Raw genomic sequence first — 17731 nt, forward strand, 5'->3', positions numbered from 1 at the left:
GCATCTTCAAGAAATAATCAGAGATACACACGAAGATTCATGAATAAAGATTGCCCTCATTATTTTTAATAATAAAAAAGCTGCAATCCTAGCCATGGAACAAAGTTTGAACAGTAAATTCATGATTGAATATTTTGAATTCATTCAAAATTTATTTTCAAAACCATTTAATGATATGGAAAAAGCCATATAATGTAATGCTTTTTAAAAGCAATATTAAAATCTCTCTATAGCAGAATCTCGATTTTGTACCTATATGGTTTATGTATGTGTAGGGAAAAAAACGAAGAGCACATCAACCAGAAAGCCCTTCCCAGACGGCTGTGGAACCACAGCACATAGCACCCAGCCCCCAGGACAGAAAGTACAGGAGAGACTCATGACTCTCCAGACCCAGTGCTGGGGGAACCACTCACGGGAGCAGCTCTAAGAGGACCCCACACTGTACCCTGCCAAGCCCTGCCAACCGCCCCAACGCCCTGATTCAGCCCATGGCAGTGCCCCTCACACAGGTTCCATGTGGGCCCGTAGTCAGAAAAGGTAAGAGTACCCAGTGGTAGAAACCCGACTCTGAGATCCCAGGCTTGCTGCCCATTGCTTGCTCCCACCTGGCTGGTGTTAACCACCAAAGGCAGGGACTTGCAGGAGATTCGTCCCTCACAGCGCAAGAGGCTTCACCAATCCATGGAAGGCCATGTCCCAGGCCTGCCCAACACATGCAGTGACCCAGCTGTGTCCCCTAAGCTAAGGGAAAGAGAAAAAAGCGAACACTGCTAAAAGTCAAAGCACATTGTCTGACTACTATGTGCCAAGACACAGAGCTGTGTGTATACAAAAGGGGAAGGATCTGTGTCAGTACAGGCGCTCGAAGGCAGGCTTCTTTTTCCTGGGAAGACCCTGGACTTTTCCTCCCATTGTACAATATCCCGTGACTGCACACCCCATCTCAGTCCCCCAGGCCAGAGAGAGGTTAAGTAGAAGCTAACAGATCTCTGCCCAGGTTATGTGATTCGTGGTTAAGGCCATTATTTTCTGAGTCTATGTTTTTGATTAAATGATGAAAGGCTCTGTCTTTATTCAGCCTTTCAGTACTTTCAACTTATTTGGATAGTTTCAGTGTTTGGAGTTTTTTGGGTTTTTTTTGGTTTGACTTTCCTACGTGGTTTTAGGGCTATCAAACACCATGGCTCCCCAAAAGGGGAGTTGGCTGTATTACTTTGGGTTCATTTCCTCATCAATAGTTGCATCATTAGGCAGGGGTAGTCAGGGAGCTAAGATCTTTGCTAGTTGTCATGATGTTTTCCCTGATGAAAATCTCTGATTTTTATCTTGCGCATGAGCTTATCTTCTCTGGACCTGCTGGCTCTGAAAGTGCACCACAGCCAATTGCAAGTTTTCCATTGCCAAGTACACCTCTGGGCTGTGAAACGATCATGGCAACACATTCTTTGAGCCTTTATTCTCAAAGTCTGTCAGGTCGCAGTAGCGACAGACAGCATAAACACAGGAGAATTTGGGAAAGTTCAATGGAGGATTTGTTTGCAAAAGGGGTAAGTTTACAGAAAACCAATAGAGGGCAGTGACACACCCCAGAGCTGGAAAGAGTGAGAAGACACCACTGTCCCTTCCGCGTGTAAGGGCCTGGGGAAGGAGTGGTTACTATACCCCAGGAAAAGGGTTGAAGCTCTGCCTCCTCTAGCTCTAGCTGTAGCTGCAGGAGCCGGGGCTATGGCAGAGGAAGGACCCCCAGGCAACCGGTGATCTGGCACAAAGGGATGGTGCGAATCAATTCCACCATCTCACTCTTCTCCTGCTCCCACCCCTGCCAGCCAGTGCTCCTTTGGCCAACCCGACTGAAAACCAAAGACAAGAGGGACTTTTGAAGCAGCCCAGAAGGTGGGCCCCAGAGCAGGTGGGGAGTAGGTCTGGAGGGGACAGTGGAGAATAACCGCACAGGGCCTTTTCCTGCCTACACCCAACCCATCAGAGAACTTCCAGAGTCCTTTGGCCTATTCACTGTCCCGTGACTTTGGCTAAAAGTCCTAAAGCCACATGCCACTCTATTCACAGCAGGTTCCTCAACTCTTCCTCTTCAAGAACAGAAGAAAAAGGAAAATGTCACATCACTGAGGCTTAGATATTCTCAAGCCTATGTTAAAGTAGTTTTTGGTGCAGGAGAGGCAACAAGCCCAGGAAGATTATTGTGATTCACTTCTACATGGGAGGCAGGAAGGGCTGTTTTTTCAAGGCAAAACCCTCAAGAGAGAGACTTCTAGTCCTAGGTAGCAGAGGCCACCAAGGGGGTCAGAGCTGTTACAGGAGCCAGACAGACATCTTTTGATCAGTCAGTAACAACTAACTCCTAGCACTCCCACCATTCCATCACAGAGAGGGTACCCACTCCCATGCCAGGAAATGTGGGGTGACACTAATCAAAGCTCAGCTAACAGCTTCAAGAGAACAAAGCGTTTGACATGTCTTCTGCCGTGTGTTCGCCCTGTTTGTTCAGCAGTTTCTCTATTCCGTTACTGCCCTGTCTGCATCTTAGAGAACTGTGCACCTCACATCCTCCCACATTTGATCTGACCTTCAGAGAATAGTTTTCCAATTCTTTGCCAAAGGGACCTACAAAATATCCAGCACTATTGAGGACTCTTGTATACAGGATCTGAGCTGAAGTAATATTTGGGGACCCAAAATGCAATAGTGGTCCATTCTGTTAGAAATGGGACTTAGCAGTTGCCAAGTGACAGAGTCCTCACCTATGTCCATCTCACAATGGGTCATTTAGGTCCTTGACCCCCAGCCTGTGGTCAATTCCTGGATCCCTGAGTGCATACTTGGAACGTACAGACAGTACCTAGAAGCTGACAGGCTCTCATAATGAGTCTCTGATTTTATAAAGTCAAGTCTATTTTGGTAGAAAACCTGTGTAGCTGCGTCCCCACCTCTGGCCAAAATGGTAACTCAGAAACAATGCAATAGCCTAGGTGCAATGGTTTAGCTTAGAAGCCCCCTCAAAGGCATAACGCAGGTAGGGGGTGGTGCCCTGGAAAGCCAGCGCTACCACAGCAGATGACAATGGACTGCCATAAACTTCACCAATGGTAGCCTCGATTGCTGCTGCTGTTTTGCATGTCATATCTTTGCAACCTAATAGGGCAGCAACCCAAATCAGCAGGCATGCCTGCCAAGGGGAGGAGCAGGGGTGAGGGGCCAGAGGAACAGGTGCTAGAAGCGAAAAAAAACAACTATTAATAATGACCCTCCCCAAAAAAAATAATAATGACCCCAGGACTAACTGCAACAACAGGAATTATAGCTGTCACTATAAAGACATTTTTTTAAATGTGATTAACATTTAAATGGGTAGATTTTGAGTAAACCTGCATAATGCAGGTGTGCCTCATCCAATGAGTTGAAGGCCTTAAGAGCAAAGACTGATGTTTCCTGAAGTAGAAGAAATTCTCACGACTGTAACATAGAAACCCTGCCTGAGTTTCCAGCCTGCTGCCCTGTAAAATTCGGATTCAGAACTGCAACATCACGTTTGCCTGAATTTCCAGCCTACCTGCCTCTCTATCTATACATCTATATCTATACCTACCTGTTTCGTTGTTGGTGTTGTCATTTGAAATGACCACTACCTTGAAGAATCAGCGAGAAGATGAAATGAACTAACTGTAGAAGAGATCGTCTCAGCGGGAGCAGGGGAGCTGCTACTGTTAGTGTCCTGTCCATATCCCATTGCTGCTCCCTGAAGTGAGCCTCTCACTGCAGAAGGCTTCTTACTGCACAGCTCTCATCCGCAACTCTCTCCCGAAGAGCCCTCTCTGGTTGCAGGAGCACACTCAGCCAGGGCACATGGCAAACCGGAAATGCCCCCTTCAGTAGCCTCAATCCGTGACGGACAGGAACTGGTTGATGACACTGTGATGGTGGGGACAACTCTGAGGCACATCTATCACCGTCTCCCAATAGTCCCAGGTGAGATGAAGCTCCATGGCCCACGGTGACAATCTGCTCATTAACACACGCTGTATTCTCTTTCCTTCCTCCCTTGTTTCACTTCACTCCTCCGTTGATGCTTCCAGGAATCACATCACAAACGACTTGCACTCAAATCTTTGTATCAGGATCTGTTCCTGGGGGAACCCAATCTAAGATACTCCCAGGCATCAGGATTTATTTAAAACTACTGTAATTAGTACAGTGTGATGTTGCTGCAAAGGCAATCAATTAGAGCAACGAAACAGAATAGAGTCCAGAAACAGACACATTCATCCACGGACGGGGTTTATGGCAAAGCGGGAAGTGCAGAGCAGTGGGAAAGGGCAGTCATTACAGTACCTGTTGCTGGGCCACGTGAACATCCACGGGGAAAGATGAAATTTGACCCCTATCTCCCAAACACACAAAAACCAATTCCAGGTGGTCCTCATGTGAAAGGTAAAACTATAAAACTTCTACACAATATGACAGGAGAATATCTTTATTACCTTGGGGTTTAGAAAGATTTCTCCCAAACACACAAAAATCACTAACCTTAAAGGAAGTTTCTCAGCCCTGCACTATAGACATTTTGAACCGGATCAACTGCTGCTGCCCTGGGCACTGTAGGATATTTAACAGCGTCCATAGCCTCTACCCACTAGATGCCAGGAGCACCACCACCACCACCACCCCAGCTATGACAACCAAAAATGTCTCCAAAAATTGTCCCCTGGGGGTACAATTGCCAGAATTAGGGAAAAAACAGAATTTGAATCTCAGATAAATAATAACAAAAATAGTCTAAGTATGGCCCAAATATGACCTGGGAAGTACTTACATTAAATTTTTTTTCATCTGGTATTTTTTTTATCTAGTATTTTGTTTATCTGGTATTCACACTTAACTGGGTGTCATGTATTTTATCTTATAACCGTACCTGGGCAGCAAAATCACTCCAGTTGAAAACCACTGTGTTAAAGGAAAAATGATTTGATAAATCATTTTTGACAAAAAGGACTTCTAGTCATCAAAAGACATCTTTAAAAGAGTGAAAACTCAAGCCACAGAGGGGAAAGATCCTTTTATTACATATACCAACAAAGAGTTTACATGCAGAATTTATAAATAATGCCTATCAATCAGAAAGAAAAAAATCATACAACCCAATAAAAACACAGACAAGAGACTTGAACAGGAAAAGTCACAAAATAAAGTCACAAATGGCTAATAAACACATGAAAGTACCAAATCTCAATAGTAATAAGGAAAATACAAATTAAAGCCACAATACCATACCACTATACATTCACCAGAATGGCTGAAAAAGAAAAGACTGATGATACTAAGTATTGGACAGGAGAGTGACAGGAACTCTTATACAAGGTAGGAGGGAGTGTTAAATCCACTCAACCACTCTGAGAAACTGAAAGTGAACATATCCTATGACCTATCAATTCCACTCCTAGGAGTACCCCCAAAAGAACTAGCTGCATCTTGAAGCATGAACAGGAATGCTCATAACATAACCCGGTATTTGGAAACAACACGGAAGCCCATGAAGAATGAATAAATACATTTGTGGTATGGTGACACTATACCACTATGTGGCTCACTAACCTCAATAAAAATTAACCACTGTTACATACAGTAACACACCTGAACCTCATAAACATGATGTTGAAAGGAGAAAAAAAGCCAGAAATAGAAGAAGACCTATTGTATTAGTGCAGAAGCAGACAAACCTAATCTATGGTGTGAAAAGGCAAGATAGCAGCTACCTTTGGTGAGGACGAGAAGGCAGCATGGTTGGGGAATGGGGGCTTCTGAAAAGCTGGTGCTGTTCTGTCCCTGAGAGCTTACATGAATCTGTTCCCTCTGTGATAACTCACTGAGTTACACTAGTGTTCCATTGCAATTAGAAGTTTGGGGGTTTTTATTAAGTTGGACTTTAGCTCGCCTAAGTTTTTTGGTTATCTCATTTCCAGTTAACATCTATCCATATCTTGCTGTTCAGTAACTTCTCTTTTTTTCCCTCACCCAGCCAATTTTACTGTATTTTTTTAAATGGCATATTTTCACCCCTAGCAGCCGCTCTGATTATGCTGGTTGCTCACTAAGGAAGATTTTTTTTTTTAAGTGCCTGGAAACCTTAACCCAGAAATTTTATTTCTTAATTCACAGGGTTCTTATGGTTGTTGACTTTTAATATTCTATTTTTCAATTTTTCATTACCTAATTTTCCTATCTCAGTTACCTCCCATTCTCCTCAAGGATGATGGATTTAATTGGATGTAAACGCTACTACTAAAGAAACTACAGCTAACACCTGGCCTGGTTTATGTTGCAGTCTATTTCCACATCCCAAATCTTAAGTAAAGAATCACCTCTAATTTCCACTCTAATAAGGCATTTTCCACCCTTTGTTACCTCAAGTAGTACAGTTTGTGTTAAATAAACAGCTTCTCTAACCTCACTTTTTACTCTTTGGAGTGGTCAGGTGACCACAACAGAGAGGACTCCACGTTTTTATATGCACGTTTCACTCTCATCCATTCAACCTTGAGTAATAAAAGTATACTTTGCTTCTCATCACCCCACTCACTCACGCAAGAATTCCCAAAAGAATGTCAAATCGTTCTAGCAAGCCAATGAGTAAGTTTCACTTACCTGAAGATGAGCTGTTTCCTAAAGCAACTTCTGAGCGTATATTGTGGCAGAAAATCATTGAACATTTTATTCTATGTGAAAGGGATTCTGCAAATCACATGAGAATGTGATTTCCTCCCATCAGCATTATGTCAATTTGTACTTTAAGATTACTTATGTCTTCCTCACACACAGGGCCACTTCACTCTCACCTGCCTCACCACATCCTTCTTTTACTGTGGAATTATGTCCCATTGCTCACCTTCCCATTAGGCCCCTGCTCATCACATAAGCCCTCATAAGCTGCTCATATGCTAAGGGGTTCAAATCCCGTTTAGTAATTCATGGCCCAGCAATGGACTAGAACCCTTTCTCTCACCTGGCTTGGCTTTTCCTGCCCACATCTATTTGCTACACTGTTGGCCAGGGGAAAACAAACCCAGGAAAAGCCTCCCCGTGGCCATTTTTACAGCCCAGGGCCAGAACAACGGCAACAGTCTGCAGCCCACAGCCCTCCCACTGAGTGGGCAGGAAATGGCATTTCTGGGCTAGTGAGGCCCCTGGTGGTACAAGAATAGCTGCTCATGCTGAACATTCCCCTTCAGCCTGACCAGACTGTCTCTCTCTCCCTCTGTCTCTGTCTCTGTCTCTGTGTCGCTCTCTGTCTCTCTCTATCTCTCTCTGTCTCTCTGTCTCTGTCTCTCTCTCTCTCTTTCTCTCTCTCTCTCTCTCTCTCTCTCTCTCTCTCACACACACACACACACACACACACACACACACGTGCCAGCAGTGATACAGCACATAGGAGCGCAATCCTTAGCTCATTTCTCACTAACTGCTCTGGAAACTAAAAGCAGAGAGATCTCAGGAGCACGTGGTTATCACAGCAGGTCCAGACCGAGAACAGAAAAAAATGGATTTGATGCCAAAGGTGAGAAAGTATCAACTCCTGAGTAAGGCCCTACTGGAAACAGATGTCTGGATAGGGGTCTCACTGGAGAGGGTGGCATCTAGAAGTCTTCAGGGGAGGGGTGGGGAGAGGAGAGGAGGTGTGGCCCCAGGACAAGAGCTGGCATCTCCACAGAGGGCAAGGCTTGGGTAACACTGCTTTTATTACTACAAACCCCAGGGGGAGAGGAGACCATCTTAAAAAGGAGTGGCAGGGGCTGTTCTAGGATCCTTTATCTGTTGTGTCTCCATATTAGGGTTTTGGTTGGTTCACTGGTTGGTTGGTTCTATCATATTTTAATCAGAAACCATGTGAAATGATGTGAATAGCATTTAGCAAGCAACATTCCAGAGCCTGACAGAAGTTATAAACATCTGCCCAAACAAAATGAAGCATGGGGCATTCACACAGTTAGAGGTGGCACAGGGCAAGGGCAGAGGCTCCTGTCACCAGCAAAACCCCCATCCTGCCTCAATCCCCCTGAGGGGAGCAGCCAGGATCCCTCCCAGAGCCCTGGCTTCCTGTCCTGCCCAGCGGGCATGGCCTGACCACCCAGAGGGACTGTGCTCAGCACCTTTGCTGTTTCAGGAAGCATCTGTGAGGAAAACATTTCAATGAATGAAGTCCCTGCAATTGCTGCAGACTCAGGAGAGACCCCTGACTTCCTGAAGAGCAAATCAGTTACACTTGTCCCTACATCAGATGTGCAGACATAAATTTCTCGTATCTTGTTGTCTGGCTCAGATTTGAATGTTTTAACTGCCAAAGTGTCAGATGGACTGCGAGAGCTGCACAGAGTTTAACTAGTTCAGTTGTTAAAGGAGAGGCTGAGGAGGGAGAAGTTGACCCACCCGCCTCAGAACCCAAAAGAAAAAGACTTCAAGGCATTTGAGGGGAAGCTGAGTACACTCCAGCAGAGCCTGCTCCCCACCAGCCTCCCTGGAGAGAAGGGAGTGGTTGCTGGGAGCGGGGCCTGCCCCATGTATATCCCCTCTCACAAGGGGCACGAAGCTCGGGAAGTCATTCCCACCTCACTTCCATGACATTGATCTGTGACATTCCACCTCCTGAATCCGTGATCTAAAGTCATGTAATGTTGCAGAATCTCTTCTCTCTTTCCTCCACCCCCCAAATTCACTGGAAGAAAAGGCAGAGCCAGGAAAGAATGGGTTGTCAATATCTAGGGTGTGGCTGAAGAGGGGAGGAGTCCCTTGACACCTCAGAGACTCAGCTGAGGTTCCACACAGGAGAATGGTGAGTGGGGACCCCCTCCACCCCTTCTCCAGCAGCAGACACACGTCCCAAGTATGGAGAACACTGCACACCTGGCCACATTGGTTGGTTCAGAGATGGACATAAGACAAGTCAGTCTAATGAGAGTCAAATGCTGAGATTTTTGCTGGGATTACAAATCAAGAATCCATCCTAGCCATAAGGGGGGAGGGGTAGACAGGGACTCTTCCTGAAAATGAAGACAAACTACATAAAAGACGAGCTGAGAACTAGAAAGATATGGATTCCTAACAACTTTATTTGAGCACCTGGATCCAGCCATACAGAAAATCAATCAGTTTTGAAATATTACCCAAAGTATCTTCTCCTCTCAGTACTTCCTTTTCTCTCCTTTAGAACAAATAAGACAAGCCTTATCTTTGAATCTCAAAATAAAGTTTTTATTCCATATCTAAATAATAGCTGGAAAGTAGGAGATTCACCTGCAAGATCAAGGTTTTGTGGAGACAAGAAAATATTAGTGTTCCAACAAGCTGGATCTTGGAAGACTGAGCATAGAATTGCTCTATAATGGAAGAGTAAAAAAAAGAAAAAAAAGGCAGGATATGACATCAGAGCAGCCGCCCATCACACAGCTTTTCCTGGGCTTGGGGGAGGAGCTAGAAGAGATCAGGAGAGAACAAAATTAGACTGTAAATACTGCCTTTGTTCTCTGAGAAGGAACCCAGCTAGAGAGGTAGGGATTGATGCTCAACCCAGAGAAGCAGGAGTATGTGAAAACAACAGGATTGTGCCACAATTCCCAGTCATAGCCAAGAGACTGCAAGTTTCTCAGAGAAGCCATAATTGCCCCCACAGAGCTTGCGGTGCTTTTAAAATATGTCCAGAAATTCTTTGATACTCCTCCCTTCAAAAGTTAGAGCCAAATTCCCCTCCCCTTGGACTTAATGAGTCACTTCTAACAAATAAATTATAGTAAAAGTGATTCGAAGTAACTTCTGAGACTAGGTTGGTCATCAAGGGCCTTGAGGCTTCATCCTCATTCTCCCTTCTTAGATCACTTGCTCCGCTCCGGGGAAGCCAGCAGCCATCGTTGTAAGAACGCTCAAGCAGCCCTATGAAGAGTTCCAAGTGGCAAGAAACGAGGTCCCCCACCAACAGCCATGTGAGTGCGCCATCTAAGAAACGGATCTTCCAAGTCTCTAGATAATTGCAGCCCTAACTGCTGTCTTAACCATGAGAGACCATGAGCCATAACCACCTTGCTAAGCTGCTCCATGTCCTAACCCACACAGATTGTATAAGAAATATTGTTGTTTCAGTCCACTAAGTTTTGAGATCATTTGTTTAGAGCAACATAAAATTCACTGTGCTGGATTGCAGCAAGGTGCCTGGGCAGTAAGCACTGTGGCAGATAACCAAGAGATGAGGATGAGGGGAGACTAACCGAGGCCCACACATTCCATGCTGTTGGCCACAAGACAATCCAAGTGTTCTTGGTGCCTCAGGGAACACTGAGATCAAAGCAAAGATCATGGGTATCAAAAGCAGAAGGGATGATACCCAAAAGCAAGGGTGTCAGTATCAAAAACACTATGCTCACAGGCCTGGCCTAACCAGCTGTGCCTTGGATGAAAGCAGGCAACACCCAAAGGCCAAGTGAGATGAGATTCTTCTGAGCAGACATTGAGGACTAGATAACAGTGCCTGGACCAAAGCGCCTCCTACGCCCAAGTATCTAGCTGGGAGAAGGAAAAGAGAAGAGGGACACAGCACTCTGAAAGACTAAGAATTTACTCGGAGAAACTGAGTTAACTGAGAAATTGTAAACTAGAAATGATGAAGTTACTTGGGTTGGGTAAGTCTATGTTTATTCTATTGCCAAGCAGAAATGTTCATGAGTAACTTGTGTTCAATTATAAAAAATAAAGTTATATTTCTGCACATCTGAGATCTGGCTATAAATTTTAAATCCACTACATGTCTATTTATTATGAAATCTTTCAGACATACAAAAAATACAAAGAAAAACAAAATGATGCTTATGTACCCACCACCCAGCTTAAGAAATAAGAACTCCAAATCCCCTGTATACACCTCCCTGACCACACTCCCACTCTACCCCCCACAGGGAAATGCTACTCTGAGTTTTCTCATTTTCACTCCTGTGCATTCTTCAACTATAAATCTATTTTTCTCCTCAATAAAAAAGTATGATTTTGCCTATTTTTTTAATTAAAGTTTATTGGGGTGAAAATTATTAGTAAAGTTACATAGATTTCAGGTGTACAATTCTGTATTACATCACCCGTATATCACATTGTGTGTTCGCCACCCAGAGTCAGTTCTTTCCTTAACCATATATTGGCGATTTGGCCTATGTTTAATCTTTAAGTACATAGTATCATATTGTAAATACTTTTCTACAGCTTCCTTTTTGTTTAATATTATAGTTGTGAGATTCATCCAGATTGAAATTTGTAATTCCAATACATCTAGTTAATTCAATTTCTTGGTTTACATATATTATGGTTACTGATTGTTCCTATTATCTTTTGAGCTTTCTAATTGTGTCTAAGTTTTCTTTTTTTTTCCTGGTTTTTTTGGATGAAATTGTTTTGTTTCTCTGATTTGGAAGTGCGCATTTTATTTCTAATATGCAATAGTTGCCCTTAATTTTTTAAATGTGTATTTAACAATTTAATATTACTCAATATTATCCTTTCCCCAACAATTCAGCTCTAGTAACATACTTCTCCATTGTTGGTGACTAATATTTTAGCTCTGTTTTCACTTTTCCCACACTTATTGTTGTTGTTGCTTTATACGGTCAATATTTGTTTATAGTTACCCATTTGTTTACCATTTTGATCATTATTCTCTTGCATTTCATACCTTCCTTTTGAGATCATTTTCTTTTTTTCTGATAAAGTTTAGAAGTCTAATGACGGTAAATGCTCTCATTTTTTGCTTGTCTAAAAGTATCTTTGTTTTACCTTCATTCTTGAATGCCGGTTTGTTGATAAACAATTCTAGGTTGGCAATTGGTTTCTTGGCATTTGAAGGCATTATCGTATTACTCCACTGGCTTATATTGTTGTAGTTGAAGTGTCAGTTGTCCATCTAATAGTTATTTCTTTATAGATAATCTGTTTTCTTTCCTCTTGCTTTTAATATCTTTTATGTCTTTGTTTTTATAGTTTTATTATGATGTGACTAGGTATGGATTTTTTTATTCATTCTATTTGAGATTATTTTGCTTATTGAATCTGATTATTCATATCTGTAATTTGGGGAAGTAATATTCTCTTCAAATATTTTGTCCCCTTCTCTTCTGATTGCCAAATATAAAAGTTAGAATCTCTCACTTTACCTCCCTTGTCTCTTACCCTCTTTAATATTTTCTACCTCTTTGTTTCTCTGTGCTGCATTCTTGGTAATTTCTTCATATCTAGTTAATCCTCTCTTAACCAATGGTAAATCTATTCCCTGCTGCTTAAACTCAGTTATATTTTTAAATTCAATTATTATATTTTTAATTTTTATGAGTTCAAATTGGTTCTCAAGTCTGCTGGAATTTTTTTGATAGGATCTTATCTCTTTCTCTTTAATGTCTTTGGCTTTAAACATTTTAAACTTGGTAGTTTTATATTCTATATCTCATTATTCTAATATCTGAAATTCTTTTTGATCTAACTCTGCTGTGTGTTGTTTCTGCTGACTTGACTCCTCCCGGGAGTGACTTGTTTTCTTGTATGTTTTGTAATTTTGGATTGTGTGGCCATGGATTTTATCTATTGGGATCCCGTGAAATCTAAGGAGGATTTATGCACGCTCCTATCTGGAACACTTAAATTCTTTGATACTAAGTGGGCTTTTTTAACTTCACTTTTTCCCTGAGGACATACCCACCAAGAACTCTCTGCAGGAGTCTCAGTCTCAATCTTGCTTGGGTCCCACGTGTCATCTCCTGTCACCCAACGCTCAGGGTTACTGAGACTGACGACCACAAAGTAGCCTCAGTCCCAAGTCATACTTTGTTTTTGGTCTCTGAGGATTTCCTTTAGTTTCTAGCTAACTCAGCAATGCTTTTAAATGGAGATGTGTTAAATTTTATCCAGCATAGCCACGGATTTTGCAGTGGAAGTTTTTTTAGGATTTATATGCCACCATAGTGTTCCTCCCTCACTCTTAAGAGATCATTCAGCTTGCAACCTGTGGAACAGTTTACAAACACAAGCAGAAGCAGGGAAACCTATTAAGAAATTATTGCAGAAATTTAGACAAAAGTTTAGATAATAAGTAGAAGGAAAGTGGTGGTGGCAGAGATAGACAGAAATACATGAATCTGGGTGATATTTAGTAAATAAAATTAACAGCGTTTCAGACATTCAAGAACAGATGTCTAGGGGCCAGCCCAGTGGCTCAGGTGTTTGGAGCTCCATGCTACTAACTCCGAAAGCTGCCAGTTCGAGTCCCACATGGGCCAGTGGGCTCTCAACCACAAGGTTGCTGGTTCGAGTCCCGCAAGGGATGGTGGGCTGTGCCCCCTGCAACTAACAATGGCAACTGGACCTGGAGCTGAGCTGCGCCCTCCACAACTAAGATTGAAAGGACAACAACTTGGAAAAAAGTCCTGGAGGTACACAATGTTCCCCCAATAAAGTCCTGTTCCCCTTCCCAATAAAATCTTTAAAAAAAAAGAACAGATGTCTAGTGGGAAGCTTTTATAGGAGCAGGGTTCTCAGGAGAGATTCAAGTTGAATACATTTGGGGAGTCTTTGAAAAACTGGTAACTGAATTCGCCAATGTCACTTGGGAGAAAGTGCAGAATTGGAGGGAGAAAGGTCTTAGGACCCACTTCAAGGAATACCAACACTTTTTAAGACAGAGGAGGTGAAGCAGGCAACAGAGACTGAAAAAAGCTAGCAGAAAAACCCAGAAGACAGTGTGGCCTTCACTGAGGCCTTTCCAAAAGGAGGGAGAAGTCAGCAAGTGTCCAGTGAAACAGAAGTCAAGAAAAACGACTGAAAACTAGGCATTCTTTTTGGTGACACATGGGAAACTGGTGATCTTGGCAAGAGGGGCAATGAATGATAAAGACGCGAGTAAATTAGGATGTAGAAAATGGACACCACTCTTTTGAGAAGTTTGACTATGAAGAAGAGAGAGGACATTAGCAGAGGAAGAAGACGGCTGGAGAAGGGTTAAGAGGAGGAAAACTTTAGAATGTTTCAATGACGGTAGGAAGGGACCGGAACAGAGAGAAGAAAACATAAAATAAATGGCCGGGTCTAAAGAAATCCATAGTACCTGTGGACGGATTCTTATGGATTCCTGACCCACCAGCTGCATAGATCTCCAGAATTTGGTGGTTTGAGTAGCTACGGGTTTTAGGTCGGGGGTGTGTTTCTACACCAAAACCTTCCCTCCGCCGCCGCCTCCCCGTCTTTCACGCCCCCTGGATCTACTCCCCCACCCCCACCCCAACTCCCGACTCCCCAGCCTCTCCCCCGAAAGCCGCTCCGACTCCTCCCCCACCTCCCACTCCCCCACTCCCTCGACTCCCCTCACCTCCACCACCCGCCCCCCACAGCCCCGGCCACGCCTCGTGATGAAATACGTGTACGTACACATACAGCTTTTGCTATAAATTCTTCCCGAGCCACGCCCAGTCTCAATGCTGCCCACCAATCGGAGCGCGCTTCCCGAAAGACGCATTGAACACAATGGTCGCGTGGTGGGGCTCTAAATCTCGCGCAGGCGCATTAGGTCGTGGTAGCTATGCGGGTGCTTGTGGGTGAGGGAGGGCAGAAAGGGAGAGTGGGGGGCGGGTTTACGGAAAGATTGAGCCAGAGATTGAGGGCTGGGTGGCCTCCGAAGGAGGGCACTCTCTCGTGCACAGGCTGCCTGGCCCTGGCCTCCTAGCCCGAGAAGCCGAATCTCCCTGGTCCCTGTGACCTGTGTCACCTGTGCATCGCGGGGAGGGAGCGAGAGAGAAGTTTGGGGTCAGAAGAGGGGCCACATGCGGGGACGGAAGGCGCCCCCCGGGAGAATAAACACCTCGTATTTTCCGATCAGGTGGCGGGACGGGCTTCATTGGGACAGCCCTAACCCAACTTCTGAAAGCCAGAGGCCACGAAGTGACACTGGTCTCCCGAAAGCCCGGGCCAGATCGGATTACGTGGGTATGTCAATGCTCTGGAAGCTGGCGGGGGGGAGGCCTGGTTTGGCCACGCAGGGCCGGGCGGGCACTGTGTGCTTTCTCTGACAGGATGAGCTCGCTACGTCGGGGCTGCCCCGCTGCGATGCCGCTGTCAACCTGGCCGGAGAGAACATCCTCAACCCTCTCCGAAGGTCAGTCCGGGCCCTAAAACCGATATCCTTCAGCGCAGAGGCAGGCGAGGAAACGACTCTGGTGAGACCCTCTGAGATGTGAAGAATGGAGCTGCCAGATCGAGAACTAAATCTATATCCCGCGTTACTTATCCCTCCCCCCTCTTCCATGCCCACCCTCCCTTCGACCCACACCGCCAGTTGACTTTCGTCCTCACTCATAACTCAGGATGCCCAAAAAAACGATACGCTTTTTCCCTCTACAGGAGAGATGGCCCATTTCTCTAAGCCACAATGCAGGGTTTTACTAGAAATGGATAGGGACAGGTCCCCGGGAAAGAGAAGGGATATATGCATGTATATATTTAGTGGCTTATTTCCCGTTTCTCCTGCAGGTGGAATGAAGTCTTCCAAAAAGAGGTTCTCCGCAGCCGCTTGGAGACCACCCACATACTGGCTAGAGCCATCACCAAGGCGGCACAACCCCCCCAGGCCTGGGTGTTAGTTACAGGTGTAGGTATGCCCCAAATCACCAACCCCTTACATTAGCCAGGGGAAGGGAGTACACAGTGAGGAAGACCTGGAGCCCTTCTAGCTATACATGTACAGAGTGCTGGTCTTCTTCTTAGGCCCTTGATCCATGCATGTTTCTCCTGACCTTTAGGTACTTTCACTGAGAAACAGGGACCCTCAGAGAAAGAGAGGGGAGTGGCACTGCTCCCAGTGCCAGGAAAAATCCCCAATCCCAACTCCTTTGCTTCTCACAACACAGTTCTTTAGGAACAGAATTTCTGATTCTTGTATTTCACCTTTGGGACTAAATAATTGCAAACAATTTTGGCACATACACCAGCCACTGAGTGTTTTACACATTACAGCATTTAATCTCACGAGAATTCTATGAGGTAGGTACTATTATTCCATTTTAAAAATGCAAAAATTCTGCACAGAGAGGTTATGGTAAAGCTGAGATTAAAACTCAGTCTGCCCACACTTTTATTCTTAACCACTATACTGTAGCAGCCTCTCAGCTTAGCCCTGCAGGTAAACATAAGAGTTACTCCAGGGCAGTAACAGGTCAGCTCATGGAGAAGCTCAAGAGGAAAATATCTGCAGCTGTCTTCCTATAGGGAGATCCCAAGAGCCAAGGAGGCTTAGGCCAAGGGGGAGCCTTGACTACAAAGGACTGGGCAGGACCTAGGACAATGAAGGCAAACAAGTGCTGTCCCACCCACAGCTTACTACCAGCCCAGCCTGACTGCTGAGTATGACGAGGACAGCCCAGGAGGAGATTTTGACTTTTTCTCCAACCTCGTAACCAAATGGGAAGCTGCAGCCAGGCTTCCTGGAGATTCTACACGCCAGGTGGTGGTGCGCTCTGGTGAGAACCAGGGACCTGTATTATCAGTCAGGATTGGAACATTTTCTCTGAGCTGGGTGAGTGGGGTGATAAAGGGATCTGAGCTTAGAGTGAGGATACCACTACTTCTGGCCAACCTGCAGATGGGAGGATTGGAAGTCCTGAGGAGAACCATACCCCTCATCTGCTACAGCTAAGCCAGCATGGGGAAAGGAATGGGAAATGGGGAGGAAGAGTGGGGCTGCCCGGAGACTGAGGGGCCTCCCTGTACCATCCTTCTTGCCTGCTCTAGGGGTTGTGCTCGGCCGTGGGGGCGGTGCCATTGGTCACATGCTATTGCCTTTCCGCCTGGGCCTGGGGGGCCCCATCGGCTCAGGCCACCAGTTCTTCCCCTGGATTCACATCGGGGACCTGGCAGGAATCCTGGCCCATGCCCTTGAAGCAAGCCACGTGCAGGGGGTCCTGAACGGAGTGGCTCCAGCCTCCACCACTACAAATGCTGAGTTTGCTCAGGCCTTGGGCACAGCCCTGGGCCGTCCAGCCTTCATCCCTCTCCCCAGCACCATTGTGCAAGCTATCTTTGGGCGAGAACGTGCCATCATGCTGCTGGAGGGCCAGAAAGTAGTCCCACGGCGGACACTGGCCACTGGCTATCAGTATTCTTTTCCAGAGCTGGGGGCCGCCTTGAAGGAAGTCGTAGCCTAAGTGGGGAGGCTCATGGCAGGGCCCAAGGCCTATCCCTCAACAGAGACTTCCAGTTAGCGACTGAATAGGCTCAGGTTCTCCTCGACTTAAGACCTGAAAGCATCTGGTTCTTCCTCTCCGTCCTTTCTCTCTTGTTCTGTTGGTCCACCTATTTAACTGAGAGACTGTCCAGTTTCAAGGATGCAGTCTCTGCAAATCCTTTTAAAGTCCTCTTCAACTCCTTGTAAAAGAATTTCCAAGTTGGGTTTCCCTACAGGTCCCATTCCTTCCCCATTTCTCCTTTTTGCTGTATAGTGAATGCTCTACAGTTTAGGCAATAAAGATAAATTATCTCTCTAGCTTCGGCTCATCTCTTTGGCCTCCATTCTCCTGGAATTTATTTCAAGTTATGACACCCTAGCTGACTCTTTCCCCTATGTGGGGTTTTGAAAGCTATAATGGGTAACATCTTCCTTCTTGGTCCTTCCATTTCCAAAAGAGCTGGTAACAAATTTGGGGCATGAGGTTAT

General features: G+C 45.1%; 1 protein-coding gene and 1 long non-coding RNA gene across 4 annotated transcripts in view; one reads left to right on the plus strand and one right to left on the minus strand.

Annotated features, from left to right (window-relative positions):
- LOC141570610 (uncharacterized) overlaps positions 1-14547 on the minus strand; it is a 43232-nt gene extending 28685 nt beyond the window's left edge. Inside the window, exon 1 of the long non-coding RNA XR_012494809.2 lies at positions 14455-14547. This is a non-coding gene — a long non-coding RNA (uncharacterized LOC141570610). The remainder of the gene's footprint in view (positions 1-14454) is intronic.
- On the plus strand, positions 14536-17560 carry SDR39U1 (short chain dehydrogenase/reductase family 39U member 1). 3 transcript variants are annotated; one of them, XM_074328087.2, is made up of 6 exons: positions 14536-14611; positions 14903-15009; positions 15096-15178; positions 15553-15674; positions 16395-16538; positions 16810-17560. In XM_074328087.2, the coding sequence occupies exons 1-6, from the start codon at positions 14551-14553 to the stop codon at positions 17220-17222; spliced, it is 930 nt and encodes a 309-aa protein (XP_074184188.2). In that variant the 5' UTR covers positions 14536-14550; the 3' UTR covers positions 17223-17560. The 3 variants fall into 3 exon arrangements, with proteins under 3 accessions (XP_074184188.2, XP_019569957.2, XP_019569958.2); XM_019714398.3 differs by having other exon boundaries at positions 14536-14593; XM_019714399.3 differs by having other exon boundaries at positions 14578-14621.
- Positions 17561-17731: the final 171 nt, after the last annotated feature.

This window comes from Rhinolophus sinicus, chromosome 3, assembly GCF_057876585.1.
Source record: "Rhinolophus sinicus isolate RSI-liver-muscle chromosome 3, RSI-T2T, whole genome shotgun sequence".
NCBI classification, from domain to species: Eukaryota; Metazoa; Chordata; class Mammalia; order Chiroptera; family Rhinolophidae; genus Rhinolophus; species Rhinolophus sinicus.